At 54.3% G+C, this 16,780-nt stretch overlaps 1 protein-coding gene across 1 annotated transcript in view; it reads left to right on the top strand.

The window, feature by feature from the left end:
• Window positions 1-2,468: 2,468 nt before the first annotated feature.
• The window catches only part of PLA1A (phospholipase A1 member A), a gene marked incomplete at its 5' end in the record, with an annotated part of 38,468 nt that continues 24,156 nt past the window's right edge, over window positions 2,469-16,780 (top strand). The window contains 4 exon segments of the mRNA XM_040339215.1: window positions 2,469-2,683; window positions 13,756-13,933; window positions 14,074-14,182; window positions 16,329-16,430. Coding sequence (XP_040195149.1) covers window positions 2,469-2,683; window positions 13,756-13,933; window positions 14,074-14,182; window positions 16,329-16,430 — 604 coding nt within the window.

The raw sequence follows: 16,780 nt of genomic DNA, 5'->3' as shown, positions 1-16,780 counted from the left end.
AGAGGAGTGCGAAGGTTAAACGCTCAGTTTAGAAAGCTTTAACGCCAGCTGAAGGCGCTCGATTATCATACATGCGACTATCGTTTTCAGATTTCATTGGACGTGACTGAAAATAACTTTTTTATCCTGATGGGTTTGCTTTGTAAAATTGAGGCTCAGTTGGGGTCACTATGCTGTTAAAGATTTGCTAAATTTATTTATGAATTGAACAGATTAGGCGAATCGCACCTTTTTTTGGGGAATTGCAAATTTTCGATGTGTGCACAGATTCATCTGACAGGAGATGGTCAGAGACTGCAGACATAGTACAGGAGATGGTCAGAGACTGCAGACATGGTACAGGAGACGGTCAGAGACTGCAGACATGATACAAGAGATGGTCAGAGACTGCAGACATGGTACAAGAGATGGTCAGAGACTGCAGACATGATACAGGAGACGGTCAGAGACTGCAGACATGATACAGGAGTTGGTCAGAGACTGCAGACATGGTACAGGAGACGGTCAGAGACTGCAGACATGGTACAGGAGATGGTCAGAGACTGCAGACATGGTACAGGAGACGGTCAGAGACTGCAGACATGATACAGGAGACGGTCAGAGACTGCAGACATAGTACAGGAGATGGTCAGAGACTGCAGACATAATACAGGAGATGGTCAGAGACTGCAGACATAGTACAGGAGATGGTCAGAGACTGCAGACATGATACAGGAGATGGTCAGAGACTGCAGACATAGTACAGGAGTTGGTCAGAGACTGCAGACATAGTACAGGAGTTGGTCAGAGACTGCAGACATAATACAGGAGATGGTCAGAGACTGCAGACATAATACAGGAGTTGGTCAGAGACTGCAGACATAGAACAGGAGACAGACAGAGACTGCAGACATAGAACAGGAGACGGTCAGAGACTGCAGATGTGGTAAAGGAGACTGTCGGAGACTGCAGATGTAGTACAGGAGATGGTCAGAGACTGCAAACATACTATAGGTGTTGGTCAGAGACTGCAGACATAGTACAGGAGACGGTCAGAGACTGCAGACATGATACAGGAGATGGTCAGAGACTGCAGACATATTAAAGGAGACGGTCGGAGACTGCAGATGTAGTACAGGAGATGGTCAGAGACTGCAGACATAATACAGGAGACGATCAGAGACTGCAGACATAATACAGGAGATGGTCGGAGACTGCAGATGTGGTAAAGGAGACTGTCGGAGACTGCATATGTAGTACAGGAGATGATCAGAGACTGCATACATAGTACAGGAGATGGTCAGAGACTGCATACATAGTACAGGAGATGGTCAGAGACTGCAGACATAGTACAGGAGACGGTCAGAGACTGCAGACATAGTACAGGAGACGGTCAGAGACTGCAGACATACTGCAGGAGATGGTCAGAGACTGCAGACATAGTACAGGAGACGGTCAGAGACTGAAGACATACTTCCGGTCGATGGTCAGAGACTGCAGACATAGTACAGGAGACGGTCAGAGACTGCAGACATACTACAGGAGACGATCAGAGACTGCAGACATACTACAGGAGTTGGTCAGAGACTGCAGACATAGTACAGGAAATGGTCAGAGAGCAGGGGCACCCTGTCCATTGTGGGCACATGGGCTTCGCCCCCCTTGTCAATGGTCTGCCGCCCTCCATATTCATGCGCCTGGCCCATTTCAGGACGCCGGGTGCATGAATTCCTATGGCAGGGATGGGGGGGGGGGGGTTTAAAAGCTAATGATTAGAGCTTGAGGCTCTAATAGGCTTCAAAATAGGGCGGGCTCAGGGCGCAGAGCATTACGTCCGGGTCCCACCCAGGTATGTTGCAACAGCGAATGGTTGTTTGCTGTTGCAACGCTGATCCTCTTCCCAGGCCAATTCGGGAAGCGGGTCTTATACCCGTCACCCGATTGGCTGAAAGGACAGGCAATCCTATTGGACGCCTAGGAAAAGAAGGGAGGAGCCGCCTGCTGTCCATAGAAGCCCGCTGCCACCAGATCCCGCAACCCGCCGAAGCTCGCCCCTGCCACCAGAGCCCACAAGCCGCCGAAGCTCGCCCCTGCCACCAGAGCCCACAACCCGCCGAAGCTCGCCCCTGCCACCAGAGCATGCAACCCGCCGAAGCTCGCCCCTGCCACCAGAGCCCGCAACCCGCCGAAGCTCGCCCCTGCCACCAGAGCCCGCAACCCGCCGAAGCTCGCCCCTGCCACCAGAGCCCACGACCCGCCGAAGCTCGCCCCTGCCACCAGAGCCCACGACCCGCCGAAGCTCGCCCCTGCCACCAGAGCCCGCAACCCGCCGAAGCTCGCCCCTGCCACCAGAGCAGGCAAACCCGCCAAAGCTCGCCCCTGCCACCAGAGCCCGCAACCCGCAGAAGCTCGCCCCTGCCACCAGAGCTAAGTCTCCTCAATGTATTGCAGTCATATGAAAAGTGATCATAATGCTTCTCTTCTCAGCGTTGGCGCAGCAGGTGGAGCCTCGCACCCTCGCTCCCTGTGGTGCTTTCCAGACGTCAGGATTTTTCCAGGACCACAAACTGGAGGTCCAGTTCCTGCTCTACACCCCCCGCAACCCCACCTGCGCACAGGTCATCCATATCAACCAATCCGGAAGCATCAAGAGCTCCATGTTCAACACCTCTCTGGACACCAAAATCATCATACACGGATTCAGGTGAGAGCAGAGATCGAGACTCTAAGGGGTCTATGTCTAAAAAATCCACCGATTCACAGACAGACAACAAGTTAACAACCTAAATTAGATCTTGGTTGATCTTGAAATGAGTTGTTAACCTTTTAATCCTCCCTTTATAGCTCTCGGAGGAGTTTCCCTCTGTCTTTGGGGACCAAAGATTCTAAGTGGGGGGAGTGTGTAGCCAAAGGATGGCTACTGGAAAGTTATCATATTAAGTTAGTCCCTCTGGTGACCACTGAACGTTATCAGGATATTTCTTTTTTCTTTTTTTTTTTGGTTAAGAGATGATCAGTAATCAGGGCCGCCATCAGGGGGGGGTACAGGCAGTACACCTGTAAGGGGCCCGGAGGTCCCCAGGGGGCCCGGATGTCGACCCCCCCCTTTTGTTTTTTATTCTTTTTTTCCTTTTTTTTTTCTTACATATATATGTGTGTGTGTTTGTATATATATATATAATTTATTTTTATTTTTTTATTAAAGGGCCCAGAGGTCCCTTATTTTTTTTTTATATATATATATTTTTTTAAAGGGCCCCATGTGGCAACCCCCCTTATTTTTATTTTTTTTATAAATGTTTATTTTTTGTATATTTTTTTTTATTAAAGGGCCCGGAGGTCCCCAGGGCCCCGGATGGCAACCCCCCCTTTTTTATAAAAAAATAATATTTTTTTTATATATTTTTTTTTATTTTTTTTTTTATATATATGTATTTTTTTATTATTAAAGGGCCCAGAGGTCCCCAGGGCCCCGGATGCAACACCCCTTTTTTTATAAATAATTTTTTTTTAATTTTTTTTTATATATTTTTTTATTTATTATTTATTAAAGGGCCCAGAGGTTTATTTTATTTTTATTAAAGGGCCCAGAGGTCCCCAGTTTCCTGGATGGCAACCCCCCCCCCCCTTTTTTTTTTATAAAAAAAGAAAAAAAAATGATATATATTTTTTATTTCTTTTTATTAAAGGGCCCAGAGGTCCCCAGGGGCCCGGAGGTCCCCAGTTTCCTGGATGGCAACCCCCCTTTTTTTTTATATAAAAAAAGAAAAAAAATTATATATATTTTCTATTTATTTTTATTAAAGGGCCCCCTGATGGCTACCCCCCCCCCTTTTTTTTTATATATATATATTTTTCCTTATTTTTTTGTAAAAGCCCCCCTCGCGTCTCACTTTGCGGCAGCACATCCCCCCCCTGGTTTTCTGCTCCTGGGGGCCCATGCCTGAAGCTGTGTAAGGGGCCCCATGATTCCTGATGGCGTGCCTGACAGTGATGCATTGTGGGATGTGTAGTTTAATGAGGAAGTGACTCCGTTTGTGTAAATCAGTTTGAGGACCACCGACCCACAGTGCCAAGCTGCGGACCCATAATGCCAAACGTCACCGAACAGCCTGCTGGGTAGCCTGAGAAAAGGACAAGTGTGGCCTATGTTCGGCCTCTCTTGACGCTATTCAACTGCCAGCAGGAGGTCCGTGTGTGTGACCAGGAGTGAGAGACTGCGGCCTGCAGCGGCGAGTCGGATCATCCGCCCCCGAGGGATCTGTGGAGGACGGTCCTGTCAGGCTGGACAGGTGGATCAGCCTGTGCTTCGGAGCATTTGAAGCTAGGTTGCTCGTTGGAGTACCGGGAGTAGCCGCGCGGTGTGACGGCGCCATCTTCTCTCACAGAGGCATCGGTTCTGCTCTTCCCCTCCATGCTCCGTGTCCCCCCTCCGTGCCGCTGCTATCCTCCTCGGTTCTGCTCTCCCCCTCCATGCTCCGTGTCCCCCCTCCGTGCCGCTGCTATCCTTCCTCGGTTCTGCTCTTCCCCTCCATGCTCCATGTCCCCCCTCTGTGCCGCTGCTATCCTCCTCGGTTCTGCTCTCCCCCTCCATGCTTTGTGTCCCCCCTCAGTGCCGCTGCTATCCTCCTCGGTTCTGCTCTCCCCCTCCATGCTCCGTGTCCCCCCTCCGTGCCGCTGTTATCCTCCTCGGTTCTGCTCTCCCCCTCCATGCTTTGTGTCCCCCCTCAGTGCCGCTGCTATCCTCCTCGGTTCTGCTCTCCCCCTCCATGCTTTGTGTCCCCCCTCAGTGCCGCTGTTATCCTCCTCGGTTCTGCTCTCCCCCTTCATGCTCCTTGTCCCCCCTCCGTGCCGCTGCTATCCTCCTCAGTTCTGTTCTCCCCCTCCATGCTCTGTGTCCCCCCTCCGTGCCGCTGCTATCCTCCTCGGTTCTGCTCTCCCCCTCCATGCTCCGTGTCCCCCCTCCGTGCCGCTGCTATCCTCCTCAGTTCTGTTCTCCCCCTCCATGCTCTGTGTCCCCCCTCGGTGCCGCTGCTATCCTCCTCGGTTCTGCTCTTCCCCTCCATGCTCCGTGTCCCCCCTCGGTGCCGCTGCTATCCTCCTCAGTTCTGTTCTCCCCCTCCATGCTCTGTGTCCCCCCTCCGTGCCGCTGCTATCCTCCTCTGTTCTGCTCTTCCCCTCCATGCTCCGTGTCCCCCCTCCATGCCGCTGCTATCCTCCTCAGTTCTGCTCTCCCCCTCCATGCTCCGTGTCCCCCCTCCGTGCCGCTGCTATCCTCCTCAGTTCTGTTCTCCCCCTCCATGCTCTGTGTCCCCCCTCCGTGCCGCTGCTATCCTCCTCGGTTCTGCTCTTCCCCTCCATGCTCCCCCTCTGTGCCGCTGCTATCCTCCTCGGTTCTGCTCTCCCCCTCCATGCTTTGTGTCCCCCCTCAGTGCCGCTGCTATCCTCCTCGGTTCTGCTCTCCCCCTCCATGCTCCGTGTCCCCCCTCCGTGCCGCTGTTATCCTCCTCGGTTCTGCTCTCCCCCTCCATGCTCCGTGTCCCCCCTCCGTTTCGCTGTTATCCTCCTCGGTTCTGCTCTCCCCCTCCATGCTTTGTGTCCCCCCTCAGTGCCGCTGCTATCCTCCTCGGTTCTGCTCTCCCCCTCCATGCTCCGTGTCCCCCCTCCGTGCCGCTGCTATCCTCCTCAGTTCTGTTCTCCCCCTCCATGCTCTGTGTCCCCCCTCCGTGCCGCTGCTATCCTCCTCGGTTCTGCTCTTCCCCTCCATGCTCCGTGTCCCCCCTCCGTGCCGCTGCTATCCTCCTCAGTTCTGCTCTCCCCCTCCATGCTCCGTGTCCCCCCTCCGTGCCGCTGCTATCCTCCTCGGTTCTGTTCTCCCGCTCCATGCTCTGTGTCCCCCCTCCGTGCCGCTGCTATCCTCCTCGGTTCTGCTCTCCCCCTCCATGCTCCGTGTCCCCCCTCCGTGCCGCTGCTATCCTTCCTCGGTTCTGCTCTTCCCCTCCATGCTCCATGTCCCCCCTCTGTGCCGCTGCTATCCTCCTCGGTTCTGCTCTCCCCCTCCATGCTTTGTGTCCCCCCTCAGTGCCGCTGCTATCCTCCTCGGTTCTGCTCTCCCCCTCCATGCTCCGTGTCCCCAGTCCGTGGCGCTGTTATCCTCCTCGGTTCTGCTCTCCCCCTCCATGCTTTGTGTCCCCCCTCAGTGCCGCTGCTATCCTCCTCGGTTCTGCTCTCCCCCTTCATGCTCCTTGTCCCCCCTCCGTGCCGCTGCTATCCTCCTCAGTTCTGTTCTCCCCCTCCATGCTCTGTGTCCCCCCTCCGTGCCGCTGCTATCCTCCTCGGTTCTGCTCTCCCCCTCCATGCTCCGTGTCCCCCCTCCGTGCCGCTGCTATCCTCCTCAGTTCTGTTCTCCCCCTCCATGCTCTGTGTCCCCCCTCCGTGCCGCTGCTATCCTCCTCGGTTCTGCTCTTCCCCTCCATGCTCCGTGTCCCCCCTCCGTGCCGCTGCTATCCTCCTCGGTTCTGCTCTCCCCCTCCATGCTCCGTGTCCCCCCTCCGTGCCGCTGCTATCCTCCTCAGTTCTGTTCTCCCCCTCCATGCTCTGTGTCCCCCCTCCGTGCCGCTGCTATCCTCCTCGCTTCTGCTCTCCCCCTCCATGCTCCGTGTCCTCCCTCCGTGCCGCTGCTATCCTCCTCGGTTCTGTTCTCCCCCTCCATGCTCTGTGTCCCCCCTTTCGTGCCGCTGCTATCCTCCTCGGTTCTGCTCTTCCCCTCCATGCTCCGTGTCCCCCCTCCGTGCCGCTGCTATCCTCCTCAGTTCTGCTCTCCCCCTCCATGCTCCGTGTCCCCCCTCCGTGCCGCTGCTATCCTCCTCAGTTCTGTTCTCCCCTTCCATGCTCTGTGTCCCCCCTCCGTGCCGCTGCTATCCTCCTCGGTTCTGCTCTTCCCCTCCATGCTCCATGTCCCCCCTCCATGCCGCTGCTATCCTCCTCGGTTCTGCTCTTCCCCTTCATGCTCTGTGTCCCCCCTCCGTGCCGCTGCTATCCTCCTCGGTTCTGTTCTCCCCCTCCCTGCAACCTTGTCCCCCCTCCGTGCCGCTGCTATCCTCCTCAGTTCTGTTCTCCCCCTCCATGCTCTGTGTCCCCCCTCTGTGCCGCTGCTATCCTCCTCGGTTCTGCTCTTCCCCTCCATGCTCCCCCTCTGTGCCGCTGCTATCCTCCTCGGTTCTGCTCTCCCCCTCCATGCTTTGTGTCCCCCCTCAGTGCCGCTGCTATCCTCCTCGGTTCTGCTCTCCCCCTCCATGCTCCGTGTCCCCCCTCCGTGCCGCTGTTATCCTCCTCGGTTCTGCTCTCCCCCTCCATGCTCCGTGTCCCCCCTCCGTTTCGCTGTTATCCTCCTCGGTTCTGCTCTCCCCCTCCATGCTTTGTGTCCCCCCTCAGTGCCGCTGCTATCCTCCTCGGTTCTGCTCTCCCCCTTCATGCTTCTTGTCCCCCCTCCGTGCCGCTGCTATCCTCCTCAGTTCTGTTCTCCCCCTCCATGCTCTGTGTCCCCCCTCCGTGCCGCTGCTATCCTCCTCGGTTCTGCTCTCCCCCTCCATGCTCCGTGTCCCCCCTCCGTGCCGCTGCTATCCTCCTCAGTTCTGTTCTCCCCCTCCATGCTCTGTGTCCCCCCTCCGTGCCGCTGCTATCCTCCTCGGTTCTGCTCTTCCCCTCCATGCTCCGTGTCCCCCCTCCGTGCCGCTGCTATCCTCCTCAGTTCTGCTCTCCCCCTCCATGCTCCGTGTCCCCCCTCCGTGCCGCTGCTATCCTCCTCGGTTCTGTTCTCCCCCTCCATGCTCTGTGTCCCCCCTCCGTGCCGCTGCTATCCTCCTCGGTTCTGCTCTCCCCCTCCATGCTCCGTGTCCCCCCTCCGTGCCGCTGCTATCCTTCCTCGGTTCTGCTCTTCCCCTCCATGCTCCGTGTCCCCCCTCCGTGCCGCTGCTATCCTCCTCGGTTCTGCTCTCCCCCTCCATGATCCGTGTCCCCCCTCAGTGCCGCTGCTATCCTCCTCGGTTCTGCTCTCCCCCTCCATGCTCCGTGTCCCCAGTCCGTGGCGCTGTTATCCTCCTCGGTTCTGCTCTCCCCCTCCATGCTTTGTGTCCCCCCTCAGTGCCGTTGCTATCCTCCTCGGTTCTGCTCTCCCCCTTCATGCTCCTTGTCCCCCCTCCGTGCCGCTGCTATCCTCCTCAGTTCTGTTCTCCCCCTCCATGCTCTGTGTCCCCCCTCCGTGCCGCTGCTATCCTCCTCGGTTCTGCTCTCCCCCTCCATGCTCCGTGTCCCCCCTCCGTGCCGCTGCTATCCTCCTCAGTTCTGTTCTCCCCCTCCATGCTCTGTGTCCCCCCTCCGTGCCGCTGCTATCCTCCTCGGTTCTGCTCTTCCCCTCCATGCTCCGTGTCCCCCCTCCGTGCCGCTGCTATCCTCCTCGGTTCTGCTCTCCCCCTCCATGCTCCGTGTCCCCCCTCCGTGCCGCTGCTATCCTCCTCAGTTCTGTTCTCCCCCTCCATGTTCTGTGTCCCCCCTCCGTGCCGCTGCTATCCTCCTCGCTTCTGCTCTCCCCCTCCATGCTCCGTGTCCTCCCTCCGTGCCGCTGCTATCCTCCTCGGTTCTGTTCTCCCCCTCCATGCTCTGTGTCCCCCCTCCGTGCCGCTGCTATCCTCCTCGGTTCTGCTCTTCCCCTCCATGCTCCGTGTCCCCCCTCCGTGCCGCTGCTATCCTCCTCAGTTCTGCTCTCCCCCTCCATGCTCCGTGTCCCCCCTCCGTGCCGCTGCTATCCTCCTCAGTTCTGTTCTCCCCTTCCATGCTCTGTGTCCCCCCTCCGTGCCGCTGCTATCCTCCTCGGTTCTGCTCTTCCCCTCCATGCTCCATGTCCCCCCTCCATGCCGCTGCTATCCTCCTCGGTTCTGCTCTTCCCCTTCATGCTCTGTGTCCCCCCTCCGTGCCGCTGCTATCCTCCTCGGTTCTGTTCTCCCCCTCCCTGCTCCGTGTCCCCCCTCCGTGCCGCTGCTATCCTCCTCGGTTCTGCTCTTCCCCTCCATGCTCCGTGTCCCCCCTCCGTGCCGCTGCTATCCTCCTCAGTTCTGCTCTCCCCCTCCATGCTCCGTGTCCCCCCTCCGTGCCGCTGCTATCCTCCTCAGTTCTGTTCTCCCCTTCCATGCTCTGTGTCCCCCCTCCGTGCCGCTGCTATCCTCCTCGGTTCTGCTCTCCCCCTCCATGCTCCGTGTCCCCCCTCCATGCCGCTGCTATCCTCCTCGGTTCTGCTCTTCCCCTCCATGCTCCGTGTCCCCCCTCCATGCCGCTGCTATCCTCCTCGGTTCTGCTCTTCCCCTTCATGCTTTGTGTCCCCCCTCTGTGCCACTGCTATCCTCCTCGGTTCTGCTCTCCCCCTTCATGCTCCGTGTCCCCCCTCTGTGCTGCTGCTCTTCTCCTCAGTTCTGCTCTCCCCCTTCATGCTCCGTGTCCCCCCTCTGTGCCGCTGCTATCCTCCTCAGTTCTGCTCTCCCCCTTCATGCTTTGTGTCCCCCCCTCCCCTCCGTGCCGCTGCTATCCTCCTCAGTTTTGCTCTCCCCCTCCGTGCCGCTGCTGTTCTCCGTTCTTCTCTCCCCCCTCCGTGCCGCTCCTGTCCTCCTCCGTTCTGTTCTCCCCCCTCCATGCTCGGTGTCCCCCCCTTTGTGCTGCTGCTTTTCCCCTCCGTGTCACCCTCCATTTCCTCCTCCACCCCCTCTGTCAAGATGGAGAGTGGAGGTAGGCTCCTACCTTTTCCGAATGAACAGGATCAGTGGTCACCGACTCTGTTCATTCATATAACTGAAACATCGTAAACTGTGTTTACGATTGCTTCAGTTTATGAATGGAGAGGAGCCGCTGTCTCCTGTCCATTCATTTTCAGTGCAGCTGAGAAAGGGACTGGGGAATCTGTGTCCTTAGTCCATTTCTCTGTCTCAAAGGGGAGATGTCAGAGGTCTGTTAAGACCCCTGATATCTCACCAAATCCCCCCAACAGGGCTAAGAAAAAAAAATATAGCAATAAATAATAAAAATAATTAATTGTAAAAAATAATACATATTAACCAATTGCTTACTGGGCACATATACCCCCTTCCTGCCCAGGCGAAATTTCAGCTTTCGGGCACTGTCACGCTTTGAATGACAATTGCGCGGTCGTGCGACGTGGCTCCCAAAAAAAATTGGCGTCCTTTTTTTCCCCACAAATAGAGCTTTCTTTTGGTGGTATTTGATCACCTCGGCGGTTTTTAGTTTTTGCGCTATAAACAAAAAAAAACGACAATTTTGAAAAAAAAAAACACAATATTTTTGACTTTTTGCTATAATAAATATTCCATTTAAAAAATATATATATATTTTTTTTTTTCCAGTTTAGTCCGATACGTATTCTTCTACATATTTTTGGTAAAAAAAATCGCAATAAGCGTATAGTGATTGGTTTGCGCAAACGTTATAACACCTACAAAATAGGGGATAGAACTATTACTTTTTTTTAATTATTATTTTTATTGTTTTACTAGTAATGGCGGCGAATCTGCGATTTTTGTCACGACTGCGATATTACGGCGGACACATCGGACACCTTTGACACATTTTTGGGACCATTGTCATTTATACAGCGCTATAAAAATGCACTGATTACTGTATAAATGTGACTGGCAGGGAAGGGGTTAACACCAGGGGGGCATCAAGGGGTTAAATATGTACCCTGGGAGTGATTCTTACTATGGGGGGGAGGTGACTGATGGTTGTCCCTATGTACAAGGCAGGGCTGTCTTAATAAGAGGGCACACCTGGGCACTGCCCAGGGGCCCCAGCTGCATGGGGGGGCCCTGCACTTTGCCCAAAGCAGCTGGTCCTTGAGCCCACGCTGCCCTGAAAATTGGGGGCCCTATGATGGCACTGAGAGTGATAGATACACAGGGGAGGCAGTCTGCCTCCTACCTACTTGATGTCTGTTTACCTGCACTGTCATCATTGTAGGGGCCCCAGAACATTACTTTGCCCAGGGGCCCAAGATACTATTAAGACGGCCCTGGTACAAGGGACACACCATTGGTCTCCTCTCCCTAACGCACAGAGCTCCACGTCCCTGGCTCTATGACTGCCGATCGCGGGCGCCTGGCGGACATCGCAGGCCGCCAGGCACGCGCATCGACACCTGTGTGACGCGCGCGCCCCCCCAGTGGCGCGCGGCCGGAGGCCGAATATTGACGGCCTCCCGGCAGATCAGAGCCACCTTGCGGCCTTGACAGATGGGGTATAGAGTCAATCAGCAGCCCCCATGGGGGTACCGCTACATATAAAACATTGTCTGGGCTGCAACAGTCCCTCCCCCATAGGTGTGTGCAGCCTATTGCATTAGGGTGGGCACCTCAAATCTCAAACACACACTACCGATCGCTCACTATGATTATTCAGAAAGGGAAGGGGTCAGTAAATTACATATTTACCGGCTCCTTCTCCTAGTCATCCTAAAACATCCCGCTGCATCAGCCGCTGGGAGTGGAGAGGAGGGAAGCCAGCAGCGGCGCAGCGGCTGGGGGGTTGGGGGGAGCTAGGGCAGTAGTGGGAATCTATGCTGCACAGGGTGATTAGGGTGTGCCTGGGCACACCTGGCACACCCTGTACGCACGCCTATAACCTCAACACATCAAGACAGAAGAAAGGTAGTGCTGCCAAAATGATACTAGAATGTCAGTCTTACCCATGATATGATGATAGATGACCCCCCAACTAACAAAGATGGGCCCAGATTCACAAAGCACTTACACCGTCGTATAACACGTTACGCCGACGTAAGTGCAAATGTGCGTCGGCATATATGTGCGCCAGACCCACAAACTAATATGCGCCTAAAAACAGGCTTCATCCCGCCGACGTATCTTGCACACGGCGTAGAGTGGGCGCACATTTAGGCTGGGCGCATGGTGCCGCTCCCATTGATTAGACATTAAAGCATGCAAATGAGGGAAATACGGCGATTCACGAACGTGCGTGTGCCCGGTGCATGCTACGCGAGATGCACGTAAAGTCATTCCCCATAAAGGAGGTGCAACCCGGCAACAGACATGCAAAGGTCTGCACCAGGGAACACAAGCCGGCGTATTGTGCTTTGGACGTGTGTCTGGCTGGGCGTACGTTATGTTCACGGCATACGTAGTGATCCGGTGTAGCTTAGGCAGTTGTGCCGGCGTGGTTGTGAGCGGTGCTGTGCATGCGTCCACGTCGCGGCGCATGCGCAGTTCGTGATACCTACCTGTCTGGCGCTCGGCCCGTCATTTGCATGGGGTCACGCCTCATTTGCATGGGTTCACGCCCACTTCCACCTACGCCGGCGTGCGCCTTCGAAACCCACGTCACGCTGGTGCAGTTTTGGGAGCACTGGCTTGCTGAATGCAATTCTTGCCTCTCCGCGCTGCGTTGGAGTAGCGTACGGTGTGTGCTCTACGGCGGCGTAATGTGCGCCTTGCTCTCTGTGAATCTGGGCCATGGTGTCCTGCCAAAAACTACTCAAGGGATTTTGTATGGTCAATAGGTATCATTTCACTTCCTCAGACGGTTTACCAATGTTACCATTAGATGGCAGCAAAGTCCCACTAATGGTCAATCCACACTATTAGCTAGATTCAGGTAGGGCGCCGCATCTTTAAGGCGGCGTAGCGTATCGTATTTACGATACGCTGCCTTAAGTCAGAGAGGCAAGTACTGTATTCACAAAGCACTTGCCTCCTAACTTACGGCGGCATAGCGTAAATGGGGCCGGAGTAAGCGCGCCTAATTCAAATGAGGATGAGGGGGGCGTGTTTTATGTAAATGGGTGGTGACCCGACGTGATTGACGTTTTTTTACGAACGGCGCATGCGCCGTCCGTGTACATATCCCAGTGTGCATTGCTCCAAATTATGCCGTAAGGACGTATTGGCTTCGACGTGAACGTAAATTACGTCCAGCCCTATTCACGGACGACTTACGCAAACGACGTAAAATTTTCAAATTTCGAAGCGGGAACGACGGCCATACTTAACATTGGCTACGCCACCTAGGGGGCAGCTTTATCTTTACGCGGCGTATCTATTACGGAAACGGCGTATCTTTACTGCGACGGGCAAGCGTACGTTCGTGAATCGGCGTATCTAGCCATTTACATATTCTACGCCAAACTCAATGGAAGCGCCACCTAGCGGCCAGCGTAAATATTGCGTAAATATTGCACCCTAAGATACAACGGCGTAGGAGACTTACGCCGCTCGTATCTTAGCCTAATTTAAGCGTATCTGGTTTCCAGAATACGCTTACATTTACGACAGAGCAGATTCAGAGTTACGTCAGCGTAACTACCGATACGCCGGCGTAACTCTCTCTAAATCTAGCCCTATATTCTAATTGGTGGGCCTCGGTAATGGAAAAGCCCAAATTCAGCCAAAAATGTTTTATATTTTCATCTTCGGTCGGCAGAGGCAAAGTTTTCATTTTGTCTGTTTTTTTCTTTTATGTTCTGTAAAGAAAAACATATAAAATATCAAAATGCCTCGTTTTGGCACAATAACGGGTCCCAGGATACAATTAGGAGCCATTTAAAGGCTTTTACACTTCTAAATTTCCTCCCCTGCCTTCCAATGCAGTTTGGCGAAATAGGCAAGATCTCACCCAATTCTTCCAATCTTCACCGAAATTTCCAAAAAATGGAAAACGTTTTATTTCGTTTGTTTGTAACATTGATTTTTTTTTTTTTAACAGGGTATTGGGCTCAAAGCCGTCCTGGACTGAAAACTTGGTGGAGGCGCTGCTTGACGCCGGAGAGGCGAATGTGGTGGTGATAGACTGGGTGTCCGGCTCTACCGCTAAGTATAACCAGGCCGTGGAGAATGTGCCGAAGCTCACCATCCTGTTAGTGCCGCTTATAAACCGCTTTTTGGTGAGTAAAACTGAAGATGATAAAATGACAACGTTCACAAAGATGGAATTACTGGGGAAATTGATATTTACTGATAATGTTCAGAATTTACTGCCCACCAGTCCCACCATCTTTCACCTAATTGGCGCCGTGTTTTGTAGGAGCTTGGATCCAGCTTGGAGTCTCTCCACCTGATTGGGGTGTCTCTGGGGGCCCATGTGGCCGGACACGTTGGCAGTCACTTTGGTGGCCGCATTGGATGGATCACAGGTAGGAAGATATATAAAGCAATTCTGTGGATAAACATGGTAGGGCGAGGAACTCAAGGTGAGATGTGTCTGAAGTGCGATATTTTCCACTGTCCAAATGGAATTGATTGTAGACTGATAAAAAGTGAAGGTGAAAAGTCATAAGGAGCACCTATCATTCCTACACACCAACCGTGACCACACACCTACTATGACTACACACCAACCGTGACCACACATCCACCATGACCACACACCTTCCATGACCACACACCCACTGTGACCACACACCCACTGTGACCACACACCCACTGTGACCACACACCCACCGTGACCACACACCCACAATGACCACACACCCACCATGACCACACATCCACCATGACCACACACCTTCCATGACCACAACCCACCATGACCACACACCTTCCATGACCACACATCCACCATGACCACACACCTTCCATGACCACACACCTACCATGCCTACACACCCACCATGACCCCATATCCACCATAACCACATAACTTCCATAACTACACACCCAGTCACCCACAATAGCCACACATCCACCATGACCACACACCTACCATGCCTACACACCCACCATGACCCCATATCCACCATGACCACACACCCAGTCACCCACAATAGCCACACGTCCACCATGACCACACACCTACTATGACTACACACCCACCATGACCGCACACCTACCATGGCCACACACCCAGTCGCCCACAATAGCCACACGTCCACCATGACCACACACCTACTATGACGACCCACCATGGCCCCACACCCATCATGACCACACACCTACCAGGAATACCCAACCACCATGGCCCAACACCCACCATAACCACACACCTACCATGGCTACACACCCACCATAACCACACACCTACCATGGCCCCACACCCACCATGGCCCCACACCCACCATGGCCCCACACCCACCATGACCACACACCTACCATGACTATAAACCCACAATGGCCCCACACACACCATGACCGCACACACCTATCATGCCTACAAACCCACCATGGCCCCACACCCACCATGGTCCCACATCCACCATGACCACACACCTACCATGACCACACACCTACTATGACTACACACCCACCATGGCCACACATCTACCATGACTACACACTCACCATGGCCCCACATCCACCCAGAGATGGACTGGGACAAAAATTTGGCCCTGGACCTCATCCAGACTGGCCCACTTTGACAGGTCTCTCCCATGGCGGCCGGACAACTCCCGCCCCCCCCCCCCCCCCGGCCACCCAAGCCCCCTCTCCCTCTTCACTAGCCACTAGCCGTTGTACTTTATTAGAGTAGAGTGGCTGGTACTGGTACTCTTATAGGCAGTACCAGTGGGAAAGCTAGACATTATTTCACCCGGGGCAAAGAATCAGTTAGGTGTCCCCCCTTTTGGGACAAGATTAGGCAGAAGTGAGAAACTCCCAGGCCAAGCTGATGAGTCAGCTGTTTGTCCCCTCCCCCATGCTCCTCTGTTGTCCCCCTGCTCGTCTGGTCCTCCCCCTGCTTCTCTGTTCCCACCAGGTGAGCTCTGCGGGAGGGAGAGGAGGTGAGCTGCGGGAAGAGAGAGACAGAGGAGTGGAGGGAGCGGCAGTCCGCTGTCACTGAAGCCGGCCCACTGAGCCATCGGCCCACCGGGAAACTCCCTGTAGTCCCAATGGCCAGTCCATCCCTGCATCCACCATGACCACACACCTACCATGGCCACACACCTACCATGTCCACACACCTTCCATGACTGCATACTCACCATGGCCCCACATCCACCATGACCACATACCTACCATGACAATACACACACAACTTCCATGACTACACACATGACCACACATCCCCCATGACCACACGCCTACCATGACTACACACCCGCCATGGCCCCACACGCACCATGACCACACGCCTACCATGCCTACACACCCACAATGACTACACACCCACCATTCCAAAAGCATCTAAAAATTAAGCAATGCACTACTACACTACACAACACTACACACCTCTGCACTACTTGTTAAGTATAAAATTGTGTACATATTTTGTGGCATCTTCTTTAGTTGCCTCATAATGCAAATACCCCAAAGGCTTCTTAGACTGATAGAATGTTTCTCTCTCAGGCCTGGACCCAGCAGCATACAAGTACACAAGGACCCACCCGGAGGACAGGCTGGACCCCGGAGATGCTCTGTTTGTGGACGCCGTTCACACCGATACAGACAGTAATTTTCCATTCATTCATCATTACAAGGACAGACAGACAGCGCGAGGGGGGGCAACAGCGAGCGGCCTAAACATGTAAAGCAAAAGAAAATTGAAGGGTCACTAAGGCGCGGTTCACACTTGTGCGATGCGGGAAAACCTGCGATTCCTGTGCCGGTTCCCATATCGCACCTGAATCGCACACTGACATCTGTGAACCGCTGCGGGTGACAGTGTAAAGTTGATGTCACCCCCAAATTGGTTCTGTGTGCCCGTCCTTAACCACTTCCCGCCCGGCCTATAGCAGAATGACGGCTAGGCGGTGGTTGCGTTATCCTGAATGCCATATGACGTCCAGCCGGATAAGCCG

The sequence above is a fragment of the Rana temporaria genome, chromosome 2, assembly GCF_905171775.1.
Source record: "Rana temporaria chromosome 2, aRanTem1.1, whole genome shotgun sequence".
NCBI lineage: Eukaryota > Metazoa > Chordata > Amphibia > Anura > Ranidae > Rana > Rana temporaria.
Note: the sequence above shows the minus strand (reverse complement) of the source record. Positions and strands in the feature narration are given on the sequence as shown.